At 41.1% G+C, this 16,816-nt stretch overlaps 2 protein-coding genes across 2 annotated transcripts in view; one reads left to right on the top strand and one right to left on the bottom strand.

Annotated features, from left to right (window-relative positions):
- Positions 1 to 6,159, top strand: part of gga3b (golgi associated, gamma adaptin ear containing, ARF binding protein 3b) — a 9,895-nt gene extending 3,736 nt beyond the window's left edge. Inside the window, exons 10-17 of the mRNA XM_046076544.1 lie at positions 977 to 1,096; positions 1,228 to 1,476; positions 2,040 to 2,122; positions 2,215 to 2,354; positions 2,563 to 2,849; positions 2,998 to 3,167; positions 4,533 to 4,643; positions 4,814 to 6,159. Coding sequence (XP_045932500.1) covers positions 977 to 1,096; positions 1,228 to 1,476; positions 2,040 to 2,122; positions 2,215 to 2,354; positions 2,563 to 2,849; positions 2,998 to 3,167; positions 4,533 to 4,643; positions 4,814 to 4,924 — 1,271 coding nt within the window. The 3' untranslated portion in view covers positions 4,925 to 6,159. The remainder of the gene's footprint in view (positions 1 to 976; positions 1,097 to 1,227; positions 1,477 to 2,039; positions 2,123 to 2,214; positions 2,355 to 2,562; positions 2,850 to 2,997; positions 3,168 to 4,532; positions 4,644 to 4,813) is intronic.
- A 1,040-nt stretch (positions 6,160 to 7,199) lies between these two features.
- Positions 7,200 to 16,359, bottom strand: nup85 (nucleoporin 85). Its single transcript, XM_046076466.1, has 19 exons — positions 16,174 to 16,359; positions 15,700 to 15,790; positions 15,450 to 15,606; positions 15,285 to 15,355; positions 15,037 to 15,080; positions 14,597 to 14,666; positions 14,348 to 14,469; positions 14,013 to 14,147; positions 12,823 to 12,945; positions 12,448 to 12,579; positions 12,243 to 12,349; positions 12,018 to 12,101; positions 11,833 to 11,898; positions 11,566 to 11,717; positions 11,347 to 11,464; positions 10,563 to 10,663; positions 9,436 to 9,587; positions 8,490 to 8,591; positions 7,200 to 7,393 (listed from the first exon to the last, which is right to left on the bottom strand). Exons 1-19 carry the CDS (start codon positions 16,204 to 16,206, stop codon positions 7,295 to 7,297), a joined length of 1,959 nt encoding a protein of 652 aa, XP_045932422.1. The 5' UTR covers positions 16,207 to 16,359; the 3' UTR covers positions 7,200 to 7,294.
- Between the last annotated feature and the right edge of the window lie 457 nt (positions 16,360 to 16,816).

Below are 16,816 nucleotides of genomic sequence, written 5' to 3'. Positions count from 1 at the left end.
CACACACACACACACACACACACACACACACACACACACACACACACACACACACACACACACACACACACACACACACACACACACACACAAAAATGAGATGGTAAACTAGTTCCTCCTCACAGCAAACAAGGAAAAAGCAGATTTAGTAATATTTGAGGAAGACGTCCCTATGTGTCATCAACCCATTTTGCTCTGCACAGCAATATTACAACATATTTTATGTTTAACTACATACTACAAAAGTAAATCACTGTGAATACAGCAAATATTGCAATAATATTCTGTTGTCTTTTTAGTAAGCTGGTAGGTTTTATTCACATCCTTTTCTCTACAATCTAAAACTCCCTCTTGTAGCATTTGATTTTTCTCTTGTGTCTAATAGTGACACTTTTCTGAAATCAACCATTTTGGCTCATACTGAACTCTAATCCAGAACTGCACAGTGAAATTCAAACTCTTATCCTCCAGAGAAAGTTCAACTGGCACACGTGTCGTCTCATCTATTTTCCCTTCAGTGTCATTTACAATAATGCAATCAAAGGCAGTCAGAATGGTAAACAATCACTGTTCTCTGTGCACTTTGCAACCTCACATGATTTGGGTTTTAAAAGTTCAACAACTCCAGACATTTGCTCCTCAGACTCATGAGATCTGAGTAACTTAAGAGTCTTGGTTAAATCTCATATATGCCTGAAAGTTATATGTTTGCATTGTGATATTTAAGTGAAAAAACTGACTTAACAGCTGTGTATACTATACAGCACCTCCTTTGTATTTCCTCTCAGGACCTCTACGGGCGTTGTGACAAGCTGAGGCGTGCTGCTTTCAAAATGGCCACTGAGACGGAGGACAACGATGGCAGTTTAGGTTTGCTGGTTTGGTGTTGTCTTTTTACGTGAAGAAGCCCTGTCTTCATTACATTTTGGCCGTTTCGTCATGTGTAATGTGTAACCTCTGTCCGGTGACTCCTCAGGTGACATCCTGCAGGCCAGCGATGACCTCTCCAGGGTCATCAACTCCTATAAGAAGATTGTTGAGGGGCAGCCCATCAACGGTGACAGTGAGGAACCCACAGCTGGTCACAGTGAGAGTGGTGAGAGACATTTTATAATCACGCACATGTGTTTGCATTTTACATGGAAACGCTTTCTGCTCCAGACACCCTGCCGTTGTGTAATCAGTTCAGCTGCTGCAATCATTCATTCTCTCCACGTCACTCCCCAGAGACAACAGAGACACTGATCGACCTCGCCGGCCTTGACACTCCGAGTCCCCCTCAACCTGCTGCCCCTCCCTCCCAGCCCTCAAATCCTGTCTCCACCAGTCCCATGGCTTCCTCTATCCCTGTCCTACCTCCTCCTCCCAAACGCCTAGCCGGCTCCCATGGCAGTCAGAGCAACAGCCCGAGTCACCCCCCCCTCGACAAGGCCTCGGCCACGCTCTCTCTCCTCGATGATGAGCTGCTGTCTCTAGGTAGTATTTTCCCTTCGTGACTTATTGAGTTAAAGTAACAATTCGAGAGTCCGGCTTTGTCCACTGGTATCAAAATCCTACTAGCACCTTTAAAGCTCACTAAAAACATATATATAGTTTGTTTCATCTGAAGTAGGGACTTCCTGGAGTCTCCAAATGCTCCCAGCCAAGAAATAGTCTGGCATATAACCCCCAGTATAATGGCCAATTTCCTGTTTTACAATCCCAAATTAGACATAATGTGTTAAGAAGTGAGCTTTAAAGGAGCTGGTAGGCAGATTTTGTTAACTTCAAATAGAGCCAGGCTAGCTGTTTTCAACATTCAGGCTAGGCTAAGCTAACAATCTCCTAGTTGTAGCCATATATTTAACAGGCGTGAGAAGTGATATCTACCTTCTCCTTTAACGGTCCACCAGAAGGCGAATAAGCATATTTCTCAAAATGTTGAACTATTACTTTAATGTAGCCATTTCCTTGATGTGGTTTGCACTAAAAAGAAACCTGTTTTTAAGATAAAAGTTTTTCTCTCTTTTGACGATACAAGTGCCCGTACCTTCTTTCAGGACTGAACGACCCCCCTACCTTTCTGAGCAGCCAGTCAAAACCTAAGCTGAGCGAACTGTCCAATCAGTGGACGTCCTTGCAGGTACATTTAAAATAGTTTAACCTTAACCGAACCACAGCTCATTAGTCAGTGTGTAATACGAGAGGGTAAATGATCTTGGTCTCCGCCTGCAGGCTCCAGCTTCAAGTGTGGATATGTTTGGCAGCCTAGCTTTTTCTGGTCCAGTGGTGCCCCCAGCTGAACCAGCTGCTGCCACACACAGTCTCCAGAACCTGCAGGACCTGGCCTTGATGGGCTTTTCAGATCTCAAGTGGTAAAGCCTTTGTCTCTCCACTGTTTAATTGGAAATCAATACTTTCTAACAGTTTGGATAATAGCAAACACAGTATAATTCCATAGCATTTTCTTTTATTATGCTCTTATTGGATACATTGTTAAATGGTGCTCTTATTTGACCAATCTGCAGTACTTTAAGGTCCCATAGTGATCCATCAAGTTTTGTTTTATTTTATTTTTTTCAGTTTGTCCAGCCAGATGACGGCCAGAGGAAGCAGCTTTGGAACGCCTGCAGCAGCACCTCCCCTCGTACCGGGGCAGGGTTCTCCTTCCTCAACCTCTTTTCTCCAGGGCACAATGCCCAGCTCCCCCGCTCTGTCCCACGCCAAGGCCCAGAGCCTGGGCTCGGCCCCGGGCAGCCCTCTGTTCCGCTCTCTGTCCCCCTGCCACCCTCCCCTCCAGGGAAGCCCGGCCAGACCCACAGACACCTCCCTGAGCAATGTGCACGTCCCTCTGGAGGCCATCAGACCGAGTAAGGACAGGAGAGAAGAGAGCGGGAGCAAAGAATGATTGACTGGTTAATGGAATGACAAACTCTAAAAAATACATAGATGGATGTAGACTCTTTAAATACCTGATGTCTGCCTGTTTCTGATTGGCTGTGCCCTATCTGTCCTCAGGTAAAGTGCTGCCTGTGACGGCCTACGATAAGGACGGTGTTCGCATGCTCCTCAACTTTGCATCTGACTGTCCCCCAGGCAGGCCCGATGTGTTGGTAATGGTGGTGTCCATGCTTAATACAGCGCCCCTGCCTGTTTACAATGTTGTACTGCAAGCTGCTGTTCCCAAGGTAAAGACATTTACTCCTCTGCTCATTCAGGTTCAGATTCAGATTCAGATTCACTTTATTAGCCATTTGCAGTTTAAAACCACATTGGAAAAGAATATGCAAGAAGCTCAAAGTGCAATGTCACCACATAAAAAACATAAAAGACATAAAACAGACAAGCAATTGCCACATAAAACTCAGTAATAAAACACTATTCAATAAAATCCATACATAAGATATAAAGTGCCTAATTTAAAGTGCTTTGTTTAAAGTGATCACAGCTTGGGAAAAAAACTGTTGAAATGGCAATCGGTAGAACATTTGACAGAGTGATACCTTCTCCCTGAGGGAAGCATCTCAAAGAAGGCCCCTGCAGGATGGCCTAAAGCATCATTAGCAAGTTTTAAAGCTCGATTCAAAAGTCTAGCTTTATATGTAACCTCCAGGAGCAGCAAAGTATAGCCAATAATCCTGCTGGCTGAGCGAACCACTTTGTTCAAAGACTTCTTCTCTTTCAAGGTGAGATTATCAAACCATACAAAAGTTCAAAAGAATCTTAGTGTTTTGAGTGAACTCTCGAAGCCTACGTAAAAAGAAGAGGCGCTGTCTCGCTTTCTTAGCAATTTTAGTCGTATTAGAGCTCTAGTTCAAATCATGCGAAAGAGTCACACCCAAAAATTCACATTTCTCAGTAATCTGCACATCGGAGTCATGGATAGTAAGAGGCACATGATTCCTATTGTGACAAAAATCAATAACAAGTTCACATGTTTTTGAAGTGTTCAAAAGCAAGTTATTTTCCTTACTCCATTGAACAACATTCTCCACCTCCTCGCGATAATGAGATTCTTCGTTTGAAGTAATCAGCCCAATGATAGTTAGTATCATCGGAATATTTGATTATCACATTATTAGCATTGGGTGCTTCAAGGTCATTGGACACACTGTGTGTTTCCGTGTTCTTTTATTTGCTGTGTGGTCATTGAGGAAGCGTAAAGGTTTTATTAGCTTTTTCCGTGTACTGTTTATGAACGTATTTATGTTTCCTTTTCTTTATTCATATTTGACATTTTACAATATATTTTAACAGATCCGCCTGGTATCTTTGTTGGGCATCGTGCCCCTTCTCTCTCCTCAACTGGCCTGTCATCTTAGTTTGCATTTCTCCAAGTCTGTCTTATAAAAAATACTGTCATTGTGTACATTGTAAGATTAACTGGTCCCTGTAATCATTCCCCCTCTCTTAACTTAGTCAAATCAAATATGCATCTTCCAGAGGTCTTTTAGTGGGAAATAAACTCTTTGTGTTGCTATGCCTCGTCCACCCCCAGCGAAAAAACACTGCCTGTGGAAACAGTGCTGACTCTTCCTTTCATCCCCCACCAGTCAATGAAGATGAAGCTGCAGCCTCCATCAGGAACAGAACTGGCACCATTTAACCCTATCCAGCCTCCAGCCTCCATTACCCAGATCATGTTGCTGGCCAATCCAACAAAGGTAGGTGACATAATACCACTTAAGCACATAAATACACACACCAGTCAGACAGAGAGGTTCTGGATAGATGCTGAAAATGCTTCAAGGTGTGTGTGTGTGTGTGTGTGTGTGTGTGTGTGTGTGTGTCTGTGTCTGTGTGTGTGTGTCTGTGTGTCTGTGTGTCTTCACAGGAGAAGGTGCGTCTGCGCTACAAGCTGGCTTTCACACTAGGAGACCGTCCGTGCAACGAGGTTGGAGAGGTCGATCAGTTCCCCCCACAAGAGACATGGGGTCATCTATAGCAATGCGCAGGCCTGCTACCAGTCAGCAGGGACAGACCAGTTCATGCTCCATGAAGGGGTGTGAGTGTGTGCGTTCACATCCATCCCAGAGAGAAAGGAGGGGAAATTCAGCTGCACTCTACCTTTCAGCTTCACATTCCTTATAGTTGTTCTTTTGTTTGGCCATTGTTATTACTGGCAGTGAGAAGCAAACAGCAGACACTAAAGTTTTATTTACTCAGTGCTTGTGTACCTTTCTGCAGATAGCTAACAAACTAAAGATATACACTGACACGTAAGACAGCCATGGTGTTTACAGGTTGACAGTATTGAGAAAATATTTTAATGGATTTCCCCCAAGATAAATATAACAGATGTGAATGTATATAAATCATCAGTGCATTAGAGCTCAGCCTCAGACTGGACAGACAGGACAGACAGGATGCACTGCAGGATAACAAAGTATTACAAAAAGAAATGAACCGCTAAGCTAACAGAGCCTAAGAGACAAACTCTTTTATTTATTCTTCTGGCTGAGCAGTGTCTTAGCCCATGGAAAATATACTTGAAAATATCCAGAAATGTGGAAATGGGATCTGGTAGAGTTAAACAGGAAAATATCTGTTAAAGTAAAAAGTACTGTCACATAGTCATTGCTGCAGGAAGATAGTTGACTGTAATGTGATTATTTCATCCATTGTGATTTTTGACGTAAAGGTCCAGTGTGTAATATTTAGGAGGATCTATTGACAGACATGCAATACAATATACATAACTATGTTTACAGCGGTGTATAAAGACCATACATAATGAACCGTTATGTTTTATTACCTTAGAATGAGCCATTTCTATCTACATAAACCGCAGGTCCTCTTACATGGAGGTCGCCATGTTGCGCCGCCATGTTTCTACAGAAGCCTTAATGTATAAACGGCGCTGCAGAGCACGTTTCATCACTACACTGAATACATACAAAGAAGTAGTAGTAGTAGTAGTAGTAGTAGTAGTAGTAGTAGTGATCTGGTTTATTAGAAGTAAGAAGAGAAATTTGCACAGATGGAGGCCCACACATTATTTAGCACAGGAGCAGACATCATGTCGGCCACCGTTTCGTCTGCGCGCTTGGAGTGGTGAGCAGCGACTGATGGTGTATTTGTTTTTCCTCCTTAAATCTTTATTGCAAAAAGAGAAATAAAGTGTACATGGGACATTAAGAAGTATACAGAACTTTGATTAGTGCAAAATCACGTGTTGCATTTACATATTTTGCAAACATGTAGTTTGTAATATTGTTTATACGGTTAGTTTGCTGTCCATGTAGAGTGAACTAGCTGTCTGCGTGTTTATACGCTCTGATAATGCTAATCCAACACATCTTTGGAGTAGCATCCATGTTGATTCCACATTCCGACTAAAGAGCACATGAACACACTCTGAAATCGGAAAAAATGGGACCATCCGAGGAGCATGTGAATGCACCATGAACCACAGGTTGCAATTCATAACACTCACCACTAGATGCCACTAAAGGTTACACACTGAACCTTTGAGTAACTAGCAAATTTAGCCTCGTTTTAGATTAATGGACCGACAATGTTGAATTTTGTGCTGTAAAGGCAGCAAACTGCACTTTACATGGTTATTATTATTGTGTCGTTATGACTTGAGTCTGCAGAGTCCAACTCTGGCTTTATTTCGTGGATTAGTTTGTTTTCTGTTGAAAAATTAATAAAGGCGATTTGCACAGGTTTTCAGCATTTCAGTCATGGATTTAGCAGTGGGTATCCATGTTCACACATTTACCAGTGTCAGTATTGGAGCATTTTTGTCACACTTATTATTTCCTGTTTTAGTGTTTCAGTGCATCACTGAACCTAGAAAATGTGAACTGAAAAATCGGAATTTAAATTTGGTAGCTGGAAAGGGAAATCTGTCAACAGGCGGGTAACTTTGCAGCGTGATAGTGGAACTGTCACACTTTCATGAATCAGTCCAACCGATGATCCCTTAGGTCCCTTTCTCTGGTAGTCCTCAACTCGTCGTTATGTGGGATGTAGAGAACAGTGTGTGTTTAATGTACATAGTATGTAATGTACCTATCGTTTGTTGTGTGACAAGTTATGTGAACATGTGACGTGTAGATTTCGAGAGAGTGTTAGGTCTGTACATACTGTATGATGTGCCATGTGTTTGCTGCATGAAAAAAATAAATATTTCTTTCAGTTGATGTCTGATATTCAGAGTTTTTTTAACTCGTCGAATACAGGGTTGCACAAAGTCCAATTTAAAAACAATGTGCATCAGGAAAACCTTTATTATGAAAAGAGCACATTTTGTTTACTTGAATTTTATGTACAGTACAAAAATTGCAAACGAGCTTTTTAATTTCATTCATGCTTCCACTGTTCCCTCTTTGACTATGGCCATAGCCAGATTCCTGGCCAGAGCGAGTCTCAGGAGCTCCACTTTGGTCAGCTCTATGTCTTCATCCTGAAATGACAAATACAGCAGAGCAATGATTGTAGAGCTGGGCCCTGTTTCAGAGAGCAGGCTTAATAAACTCTGAGCTTATCCCTGAGCTCTGGGTTGATTGAGCCTGAGGTGGGAAACTCAGAATTTTCGGTTCCAGAACAGCTGATCAGAATAAGTTCAATCAACTCTGAGTATAAAGCGCGTGCTTGGGGATCAAAAAAAAGCCATTATCAATGGAGCTCCGATACAACGATTCACCATGGCAACGGGTAAATAAAGGCAGAGCCTCCAATTTAATTGGGTGGAGCTAGTAATATGAATGCGTGCCAACGCAGACCATGATAGGCTCTAAAACGCAGGAGTGGAAGAAGTATCAGTGCATTAACATTATTAGGCTACTACACAGCGTTGCTCATTAATCATTTACCAGACTGGACTTTCCTTAATGAATGATAAAGTGCTACAGCCCATTACATTCGATTTTAAATAGGAAGGCTATATTTATTAAGGTGTAACCCGACGGGACAAAATGCCGGTGGCAATCGGCTACCTGATTATGAAAATAGGCTTTAGATCAAATATAAGACAGTTTACTCGTTAACCTGGGATTGTAAAGTCACAGTCACACCCAGCAGGTTAGCCTATTAATAATTTTTTTGCAGTGGAAAATGTGTCTATAGATATCCATTTTACATTAATAAAACCTTGCTCATTTCGTATTTTATTAATGCTGTCAAAACACAGACTATCAGCAGGTAATAATGAAAATGATTGATCATAAAGTGGTCATGTTCAAGATCATGTTTGGGTAAAGAACTAATAGCCTATCTAACCGGGATTTTAAAGTTTTTAAAGATGTAAATGCATTCAGATATGTGCTTTGATATCGACAGAATGAATGAGGAAATGAAACGGTGTGTCAGACAGCTGCCTCAGGCTCCGCGGGAGGGGAGGAGTTAGAGAGAAACTGACGGTTTTTCAACTTATCCTGTGAACCTAACCTCCTCTCGAGGTTTCGCCAGCAACTAAAAGCTCTTTTTTTGCCAACAATGAAAAGAATCAAAGCAACAGCATCACCTGCGCAGGATAAAAGGCTGTGTGAGGAGATTCCTACCTGCATGGGCTGGTCTGTGCCGGGAGCTGTGGTGTTCAGTGAGGAGGTTAGCTCCTCTAAACAGAACATCAGCTCGTGGGTTTGGTCTGCTGAGAAGATCACCTGAAAGTTTGACAAACAAAGCCATCTTTTAGCTAAAACTGTCCACAGACCAACTTCTTTGCAAGCAAAAGAAACTGCAACATTTGTTGTTATGTAAAGTTTAAGTCTGTGCCATGAAAATACTTACACTGGACATTATTTCTGTTTAGTAGAACATCTAAACTAAAACCATATGCCGTTTTATTTGGAGTGGCTAACTAAACTGAAGCAATTATGAATCTGATCACACTGAAAAATCCTCAGTCTGACAGCCACTGTTAAAGCTTGATGCTGTGTATGTCTATCCTGCAAACTTCAATAAATGTATATCAAGAATGTTGGGCTACAACCTAGTATAGAGCTGCAACAATCAGTCTACTAATTGACCAACACAAAATTAATCTGCCACTATTTTGTTATGATTAGTTCATCTTTCATGGTGTTTTCAAGCAATAATGTCAAATATTCAGTAAACTGAACAACTCTGTTTTGACTGTTAGTCAGACAAAAGAAGATATCTGAAGACATCACCTGAACCTCTGGACATTGTAATGGAGTTTTCCAATGTTTTATAGATAAAATGATAACAGATTGATCAATACTGAAAATAATCCTTACCTGCAGCTCTTATTTGGCATTTTATGTCGTCTTGGAAGTTTTATGCAATTTAATATAATAGCATATTTTATTAATTTATCTAAAGAAATTACAAAATAATTTAAATAAAACAAACAAAAATTGTATCACACCTGCATCAATCTATATCTTAATGTAACTCGGTATTTACCTGTACTTAGCCAATATCTTGTGATGATAATGATAAAACTTTTCTACACAGTACACTGCACAGTTCGTGGTGACTGACCTCTTTCTGCTCCAGCAGCGGCAGGGCGTCGGTCAGCAGAGTCATCCAGAAGCTTCGGGGGGCGATCTTGGCCGTCATGAGGGAGAGGAGCAGCTTAGCCGCCTCACGGAAGCGTTTCTCTCCGTACAGCTTGTGGAACTCACGGTACTTCCCTGAAGAATGAAAAGAGAGCAACGTTTCCAAACTGCAACACTGGCCCAAGTTAATACGTTTTGATTACAACCAAGCTAATGTGCAGTATAACTAACAGTATAAATGTGCAGTTTGATTTGCTGCTTTTACTAAACAGTTTTTTTGTCTCCTCCCAGATCATATACCAATACCCATCGAACAAGTCTTTGTGTATGCATCTTCATAAATACAGAGGTCTATTTATAAACAGACAGTTTAATAAAGTTTACCATATCATTTATATCTACAAAAAAATTTTTTTCTTTAAATGTACTGTACTTGTATCTAAACTCAAGTTTTTTTATGGCTCATCTCTTTTCATTAATTTTCTTCCAGTAAAACATGCCGTCACGTTGCATTAAGCAGCGCATAGCTTCAATTGTATCTCTGTGTGCACCTGTGTCGGAGTCTCATGTTGACACCCTAAGGCTGAATTCAGACCAAATCAGGCATGGCAACGATTAGCCACAGGGTTGTGCGGTTGTGTGTGCATGTTTATTTGTGCTTTATAACCTCACCACTGTGAAACCATCAGAATAGAACGTTGTCACTGTTGTCCGCTGTCTTTCTCCCTTTCAAACAAATAAACACAAACCAAAAGGAAGCTTCTTGGAATCACTATTTTTCAGCATAGACTGCAAGCCGGACACAGGCATCGAAGCCGGGGACACAAAATAAACCAAGCGAGGACATAACTGGTTTGGTCCATGAGCTCTGCCTGGTAGCGCCTGGTTCCGAATGTTATTTTAGAATGACTGTGAAGCAATGTGGAAGCGCAGTGCCTGATTTGTTCAGCCTATGAGAAACTGTAAGGGAAGCAGTCCAGGAGACAATTAGCCCTGACTGAATGTCACCTGACTTGATGTGTGAATTTAACTTGTGAGAGCACTACAAAGGCTGCGTCACATGTGGAGCAGTGCTACCAATGCTGCAGTGTGTGTGTCCCTTGTTCATACCAAGGAAAGTAAGTCTGTCGCTGAGCAGCATTGCTGGACCCAGGTTGTCTATCAGGTCCAAATCAGAGAAGGTCCCTCTGGTGCAGTAATCCTGTAAGAACCTGACACACAAACACACTTTTAAAGAAGCAACCATACAACAAAGTGCTTTCACAGGGAGATCAGCAAGCTGTAATTTATTTGAGAGCTTGAACAGACTACAATACTTGATTTGTTTTTAAATCGGCCACATGTAAGGCGTCCCCAGAAAACATGATATCAGCACAGCAAGGGACAGTTTCGACAGACACAAAGTGACGGGAACAAGGAGCAGCTTTTTGGACCAGAGTTCATGGTAGAAACTAGGGATGCACAATATATACTGGGCTGATAAATTATCAGTTGATAATGGGAAATTTATTTATTATGTATTATTGAAAATGAAATTAACATTTAAAGGAGTCTCTTCGCTGTTTGTTATGTTAATAGTAATGTCAGTTTGATTTTTTTGTGGTCAGAGTTATGGAATATTAAAGGTGTGCATACACTACAGGTTAATAACTTATTTCTAAACTACAAAAATGTGAAATTTTATCAGCCATGAGATATTATCAGTATCAACTGATATAAATCCATAAACTGCATCCCTAATGGGAATTGTGTTGTGGAGAAAAAGACACACTACACCACACACAAAAGTTTAAAAAGGCCTTTTTCAGTGCAGGAAGTTCTTCTTCTAAAGGTTCCAGCACAGCCACAGACAGAGTAGGCAAACATCTGGAACATGTACATTAAGGGAACTAACCTCTCTGAAATGAGGGTGGCAAAGGCAGCATCTTTGGCCCTGATGCTCCAGGAGAGAGCAGAGCCCAGTCTGTTGTTCCTCAGGGCCCGCATAGCCATGATCTTACAGATACTCCGCACTGGATGAGAATGAGAAATTAAAAAATGTGTGAAATTCTGTGTTTGCGTAAAACAAGTGGATACTACAGAATGAGAGAAGCACTGAGAAAGAAAGTGCTACCTTGCTCAGACATTTGCCTCTGTTCACAGATCCTGAGCACCTTGAGGGCTTTGCGCTCTGTGTCTAAAGGAACACGCTCAATCTGCAGCTCCAGGTAGACGCGGCCAAACTCCGGGCAGTTGTCAAAGTAGTCCACGGCCAACTGCCACAGACTTAACACAAACACACCCACAGAAAAACTTCCAATAAGACAAGACATTTGTAGAGACCCATCACCTTCTAGGACACTGAATTAATTAATAGTCAATTATTGAGTATATGATATACCTGTGATGAGTGAAGAGACCAGAAGCATATTCTAACAGGAGAAACTCTCTCAAGTTGGAGCCAAAGCTGAACGAACACACACACACACACACACACACACACACACACAATGACAAGTTAAATTGTTATATGAATAACGTGTGCAATCTTGCCATCTCCAAATTAAAGTCAAACACGGTCCTTACTGTAGATTGTGAGACTGGAGGAGTTTGCAATGATCCAGCAGATCTGTCAAGTGGGCCACGAACCACCAGTTGTTGAGAGCAATGCTGAAGAGACGAATGGTGGAAAAATGAGGAAACAGTGTGTTCAAAGAGTTAAAGTTCATAGACATGTAGGCACAAACACATGCGTGGCTTGTATATACTGTATTGTGTGTGTATATAGATGGACATAATCCTGCAAGTTACCTGCAGTCCTTGATGACCTGATGGATGTCAAACTCAAAGGCAGCCAGTAAGATGCTGTCCAGCGGCTCTGGGACGCTCCTTGAGTCCAGAAACATGGTCATGCATGACTGCAGCGCGCGCCCACACACACACACACAAAATTACAGGAATGTAGCAGCAGTGAGTGTGAATGATGAGAGGTGCAGCAACTGTTAGTGTAGTGTACCTGTGCATAGTAGTGTAACTCAGTGGGTTTGACTGTTGGGTGGCTGAAGAGCAGTCTAGTGACCAGGAAGTGGTACCAGGTGCTCAACAGTTCCTTGTGCTCAAGCAAAGTGTCTTCATCCCCAACTAGGATCTAAAATTAAGTGAAAAAACAGGTGAGGAAATGTGCGGGATTAATACTCTAGTCTTAAAACCTCACATGGTCAAATATATGCCAGAGAAAAGATCTTGAAAGTATGATCTATGGAGAACTTACACAACAGCAAAACATTATTACATCGGATGTCTTAAACAGGACTTCCCACTGCTTTATACAGTAGACTACAGATATCATTTCAGATATAGCTAGGGCGGCTGAAGGTTCAGGGTCACTGACCTTGCAGATGAGCTCCAGGTGTTGGTTGCTGGCAAACGAGTTGTCCTGCAGGCAGCGGTCCACCTCCTCATGCCAGTTTCTCCACTTCACATCAAACTCTGTTAGCGTCTGGGTGCCACCAGGCTGAAAGATTAACATAAAAAAAGCTCAGAGGTAAAAGCCTCCATCGTTGTTTTGAGGGCTAACATTTTGCTTGAATTATGCAAAAGCCACCCCTGTGTTTTATGAACATAAATGCTTTGTTTGTAAGATATCTGTGAAGGGAGGGAGGAACTGGTGTGTCAGGAGGATAGGACCAGAGATGAACTCTCATGAGCAAAATACACATTATATGTAGTTTTAACATTAAATGTGTGACACACTTACAAAATGTTTCTGTATTGTTTTTGGTGAGAGGTGTGCCTAATGACTGCTCACTTACACACACAGTCAGTGTGGATATATTTATGGAAACTTCTAGCTCATTTCTATGATTACTCCGCCCCCGCACATTATGTTATTTAAAAGGAATTTAAGGAAGTTAGAATACAGTTTTACGACTGTATGCCAGCGGGCTTATTCATAGCACACCAGGTTAAAATAAACAAAGAATCTGATGGATGTTGAACTCAAAGTCTTGTTAATATAGCCAACACAGGTCTTTTTCAAATCACAGTAATAGTACTGCCGATCAGCTTTGAGGATGTATTACATAAAAGTTGTGGTAGAAACAATAACATAATAGAATTTAATGCAACAGCACTGCAATCAAAACTAGTTTTGTGAAGCTTATGGTGTTCAACTGTTTCTGAGACTACAGTATATTCTGCAAGAAGAGGAGCTGATTTGATTCCATGGTTGTTTTTGAGGCTGAACATTGAGGTGTCATTCTGCTGAACTGTAATATACCTGAAGATGTAACTTCATTCATGTGTGTGATTTCTGCACAAACTTAGCATAATGACACATAAAAAAGTTATCCTCTTCCATGTGTGTTTTCAAAACTGGATTGTCATAAGCCGGCACCGATTAGCCAAAGGAAATGATTTTTTGCACCTTTTCCACTTGACAAATAAAAGCAACTTCATTTACAGCTGAGACCAAACCATATGTGAACTAGTTCTAGACTAAGTCAAGAATATAAAAACTATCATCTTGCCAAGGCCGACTGAAGCTAAACAATAAGATAAACCATTGAAAGATGGTCTTACATTGTAGAAGGGCATCTTGCTGAGCAGAGTGTCCATCAGCTTGTACATGTTACTGGCAGCAGGCTGTAGCGTGATCTGCTTCACCAGCATCTGTCTGGCTTCTTCCAGCCTGCCCTGCAGCACGTAACTCACCACCTGCACAGCCCAGATGCAACACGTGATAACTATAACTGGAGCTCCATGAAAAAATACAATATAAATAAAAAGTAAAAAGATGAGGATCACTCTGAATGGTTGTTTTGGGAAAGAGAACATATCTGCTCAAAATCGGGGTTAGGTGTGCATATAGCTGTTATAGTTTCAAAGACATAAATGTGTGCGTATGCTGCACCTACCACATCCCAGTAGTCACGGTGCTCAGCAGGGCTCTCACTTTGCAGCACTTCTCTGGCCTTCTCATCCACATCAGCCTTGTGTAACCTTACCCAGTCCAGGAGGTGAAGCAACAGGGAGCCCGCTAAGGACACAGACAAACACACACACACACGCACACAGCTGACCTGTTTATTTGGACGCTTTCATAGTCGCAGAAATTATAAAATATATTGTGGAGATAAACCACAAGCACAAAGTCAAACTCTAACCAGGAGCAGCATCGATGAACAGCACTTCACACAGATTCCAGATCAGTTCAATGGCCAACAGAATGGACACCTGTCACACCACCACAGAGACTGAGGTTAGGACCATGTCAATGGAAACAAAATAATCCAACAGTCTAAAATTAATATTTATTCCTCTGCATTAGCACCTTCACATTAATTGCTCCTTTACTTACTGTAAGTAATGAGCAAGTGTTTAAGTTTTCAAATAAAATGTTGTTATCACAAATTATACGACATAATTATGTGTTACTAAACTGTCACAATACCATTCAACCAAAAGATAATAAATGTTAAAACTGATTTATATTGCCTAGCTCTACTCACAAACAAATAAATACACAGAAGTATGTGTGTTAGTCCACTTTTCACCTAAGCATGTAATGTCGTGGAACAGATTCACATACAGTACTAGTGCATACCTGATTTCCATACTGCGTGGCCACTCCTGTGTCTTTTGCAGAAACTGCAGAAAAGAGAAAAAGTGGATGAGTAATCACACCGAAGATTAAAGTATCAAAGTTTTACTATGAGTACTAATTTCTTAACAGAGATGTTATTGTCCGTTTCCTGCCCAGGGACTTGATATGTAAATTAGCTTAGAGCCAACTCTGGTACAGCAACAAAGCTGTGCACTGTCCCTGTCAAATAATTATTACAAACATCTGACCTGCAACTTGCTGAAGCTCCTCCATACAGGCTCGTATCACAGATCTATAGTTTTTACTGATGCTGACAAATCTAAGGAGCAAAACAGAGACAAATCATTATATGTAATCATTTATGTGGGTGCTTCATCTTCATCAAAGAGGTCTTGTCCATCAGGTGGCCTTACTGGGGTTTTTTGTTCTTGCTGGGGAGGTCCTCTCTAACTGTCTGCAGGCCAACGAAGATGTGATGTGACTCGTTGAAGAGTTTGCGTAAAATGGGGGAATATATGTCCTCGTCCTTCCTGACCTCGTGGATGAAGGGGGAGCCTGATCCTGTAGCACCTAAAAATACAAGACAGAAAAGGATAGAAGAGTGACATTACGCAAGAGAGTGTGAAAACATAGAGAGGGGCTTGTATTAACATCTACACGTACCTGATGCTTTGTAAAGGGTCTCATGCACCAGGATGTCACCAGGACCCCATGCAAATCCCAAATGCTTCCCATCACTCGCTGCAGGAATGTTCTGCATTTAAAGAAGCAAGACAGGGTCGTTAAGGTTAGAATTTAATATCAGCTTTTTTCATTTCTGCAAAATGTCCTACTTTTTAGTAACTACTTAAACCTAATTCAAGTAGACTAACGTTACTCATTTAACTAACCAACAAATAAGATTGAATACTTTCTAACAAGTCCTCTAGCATTATTTTTTTGTATTATGTTGTTACTACTTTGACACTGTATGTATTTCTGTTAATAACGTTAAATGTGTCTCACTGTTTTTGACACACGTTATGTGACTTTCAAATATTATAATGATTCAATTTAGCTAGAGACATTTCAGTTAGCCTTGTTAGCTATTCAGTTAAAGAAGAAAAGGGAGAAAGCAGAGCTACAGCGGTTACTTACGGTGATTACCGGCTCAACATCTACCTCCTCCATCAGGGAACAACAGTATCAACGCAATGAAATATTAAACTACTAAACTATTCCGCTATGAACACTTCACGCCATGAACTACAGGCTTACGCGCCTCAGTCATTCATTCGAAAGCCCTCACGGCGCAAGTGTGATGACGTCACTGAAGGGCTGCCCTTCGTCCTGCCTGGTTTTCCACCAGCTCTGTTGGTTTGGCTCCTGATGTGGTTTTGTCCCGACATTATGTAGATAGATAAGTACAGCATACTTAGTTAATAAATAAATTAACACAAATAATCAATAACATGACTACTCTGGGGAACCAGGTTTACATACAAGAGGGAAGTAACGTTAATGAATGATTAAAATATGGGAATTGTTGTTTTTTCTGTTATCCATGTACAAAAAAAAGACATTCACCGGAATCTGTTAAGAATCCTTGTTTTGGTTTGGCTTATGTAAATATACATGTTCTCTATATGCAAAAGTACTTAATATAGTTTTAGTGGATCTTCATCATCAGACAGAAAAACAAGATGGCCGCTGAGATTTATTGGGTTAAAAAAAAGGGGGGGTGGGAAAAGTGCAAATACTACAATCCCACTATGTGTAATGTACTGTATGGGGCTGCCGA

The sequence above is a fragment of the Micropterus dolomieu genome, linkage group LG02 (assembly GCF_021292245.1).
Source record: "Micropterus dolomieu isolate WLL.071019.BEF.003 ecotype Adirondacks linkage group LG02, ASM2129224v1, whole genome shotgun sequence".
Lineage (NCBI taxonomy): Eukaryota > Metazoa > Chordata > Actinopteri > Centrarchiformes > Centrarchidae > Micropterus > Micropterus dolomieu.
The sequence above is the reverse complement of the archived record's forward strand: the minus strand, read 5'-3'. Positions and strand labels throughout refer to the sequence as shown.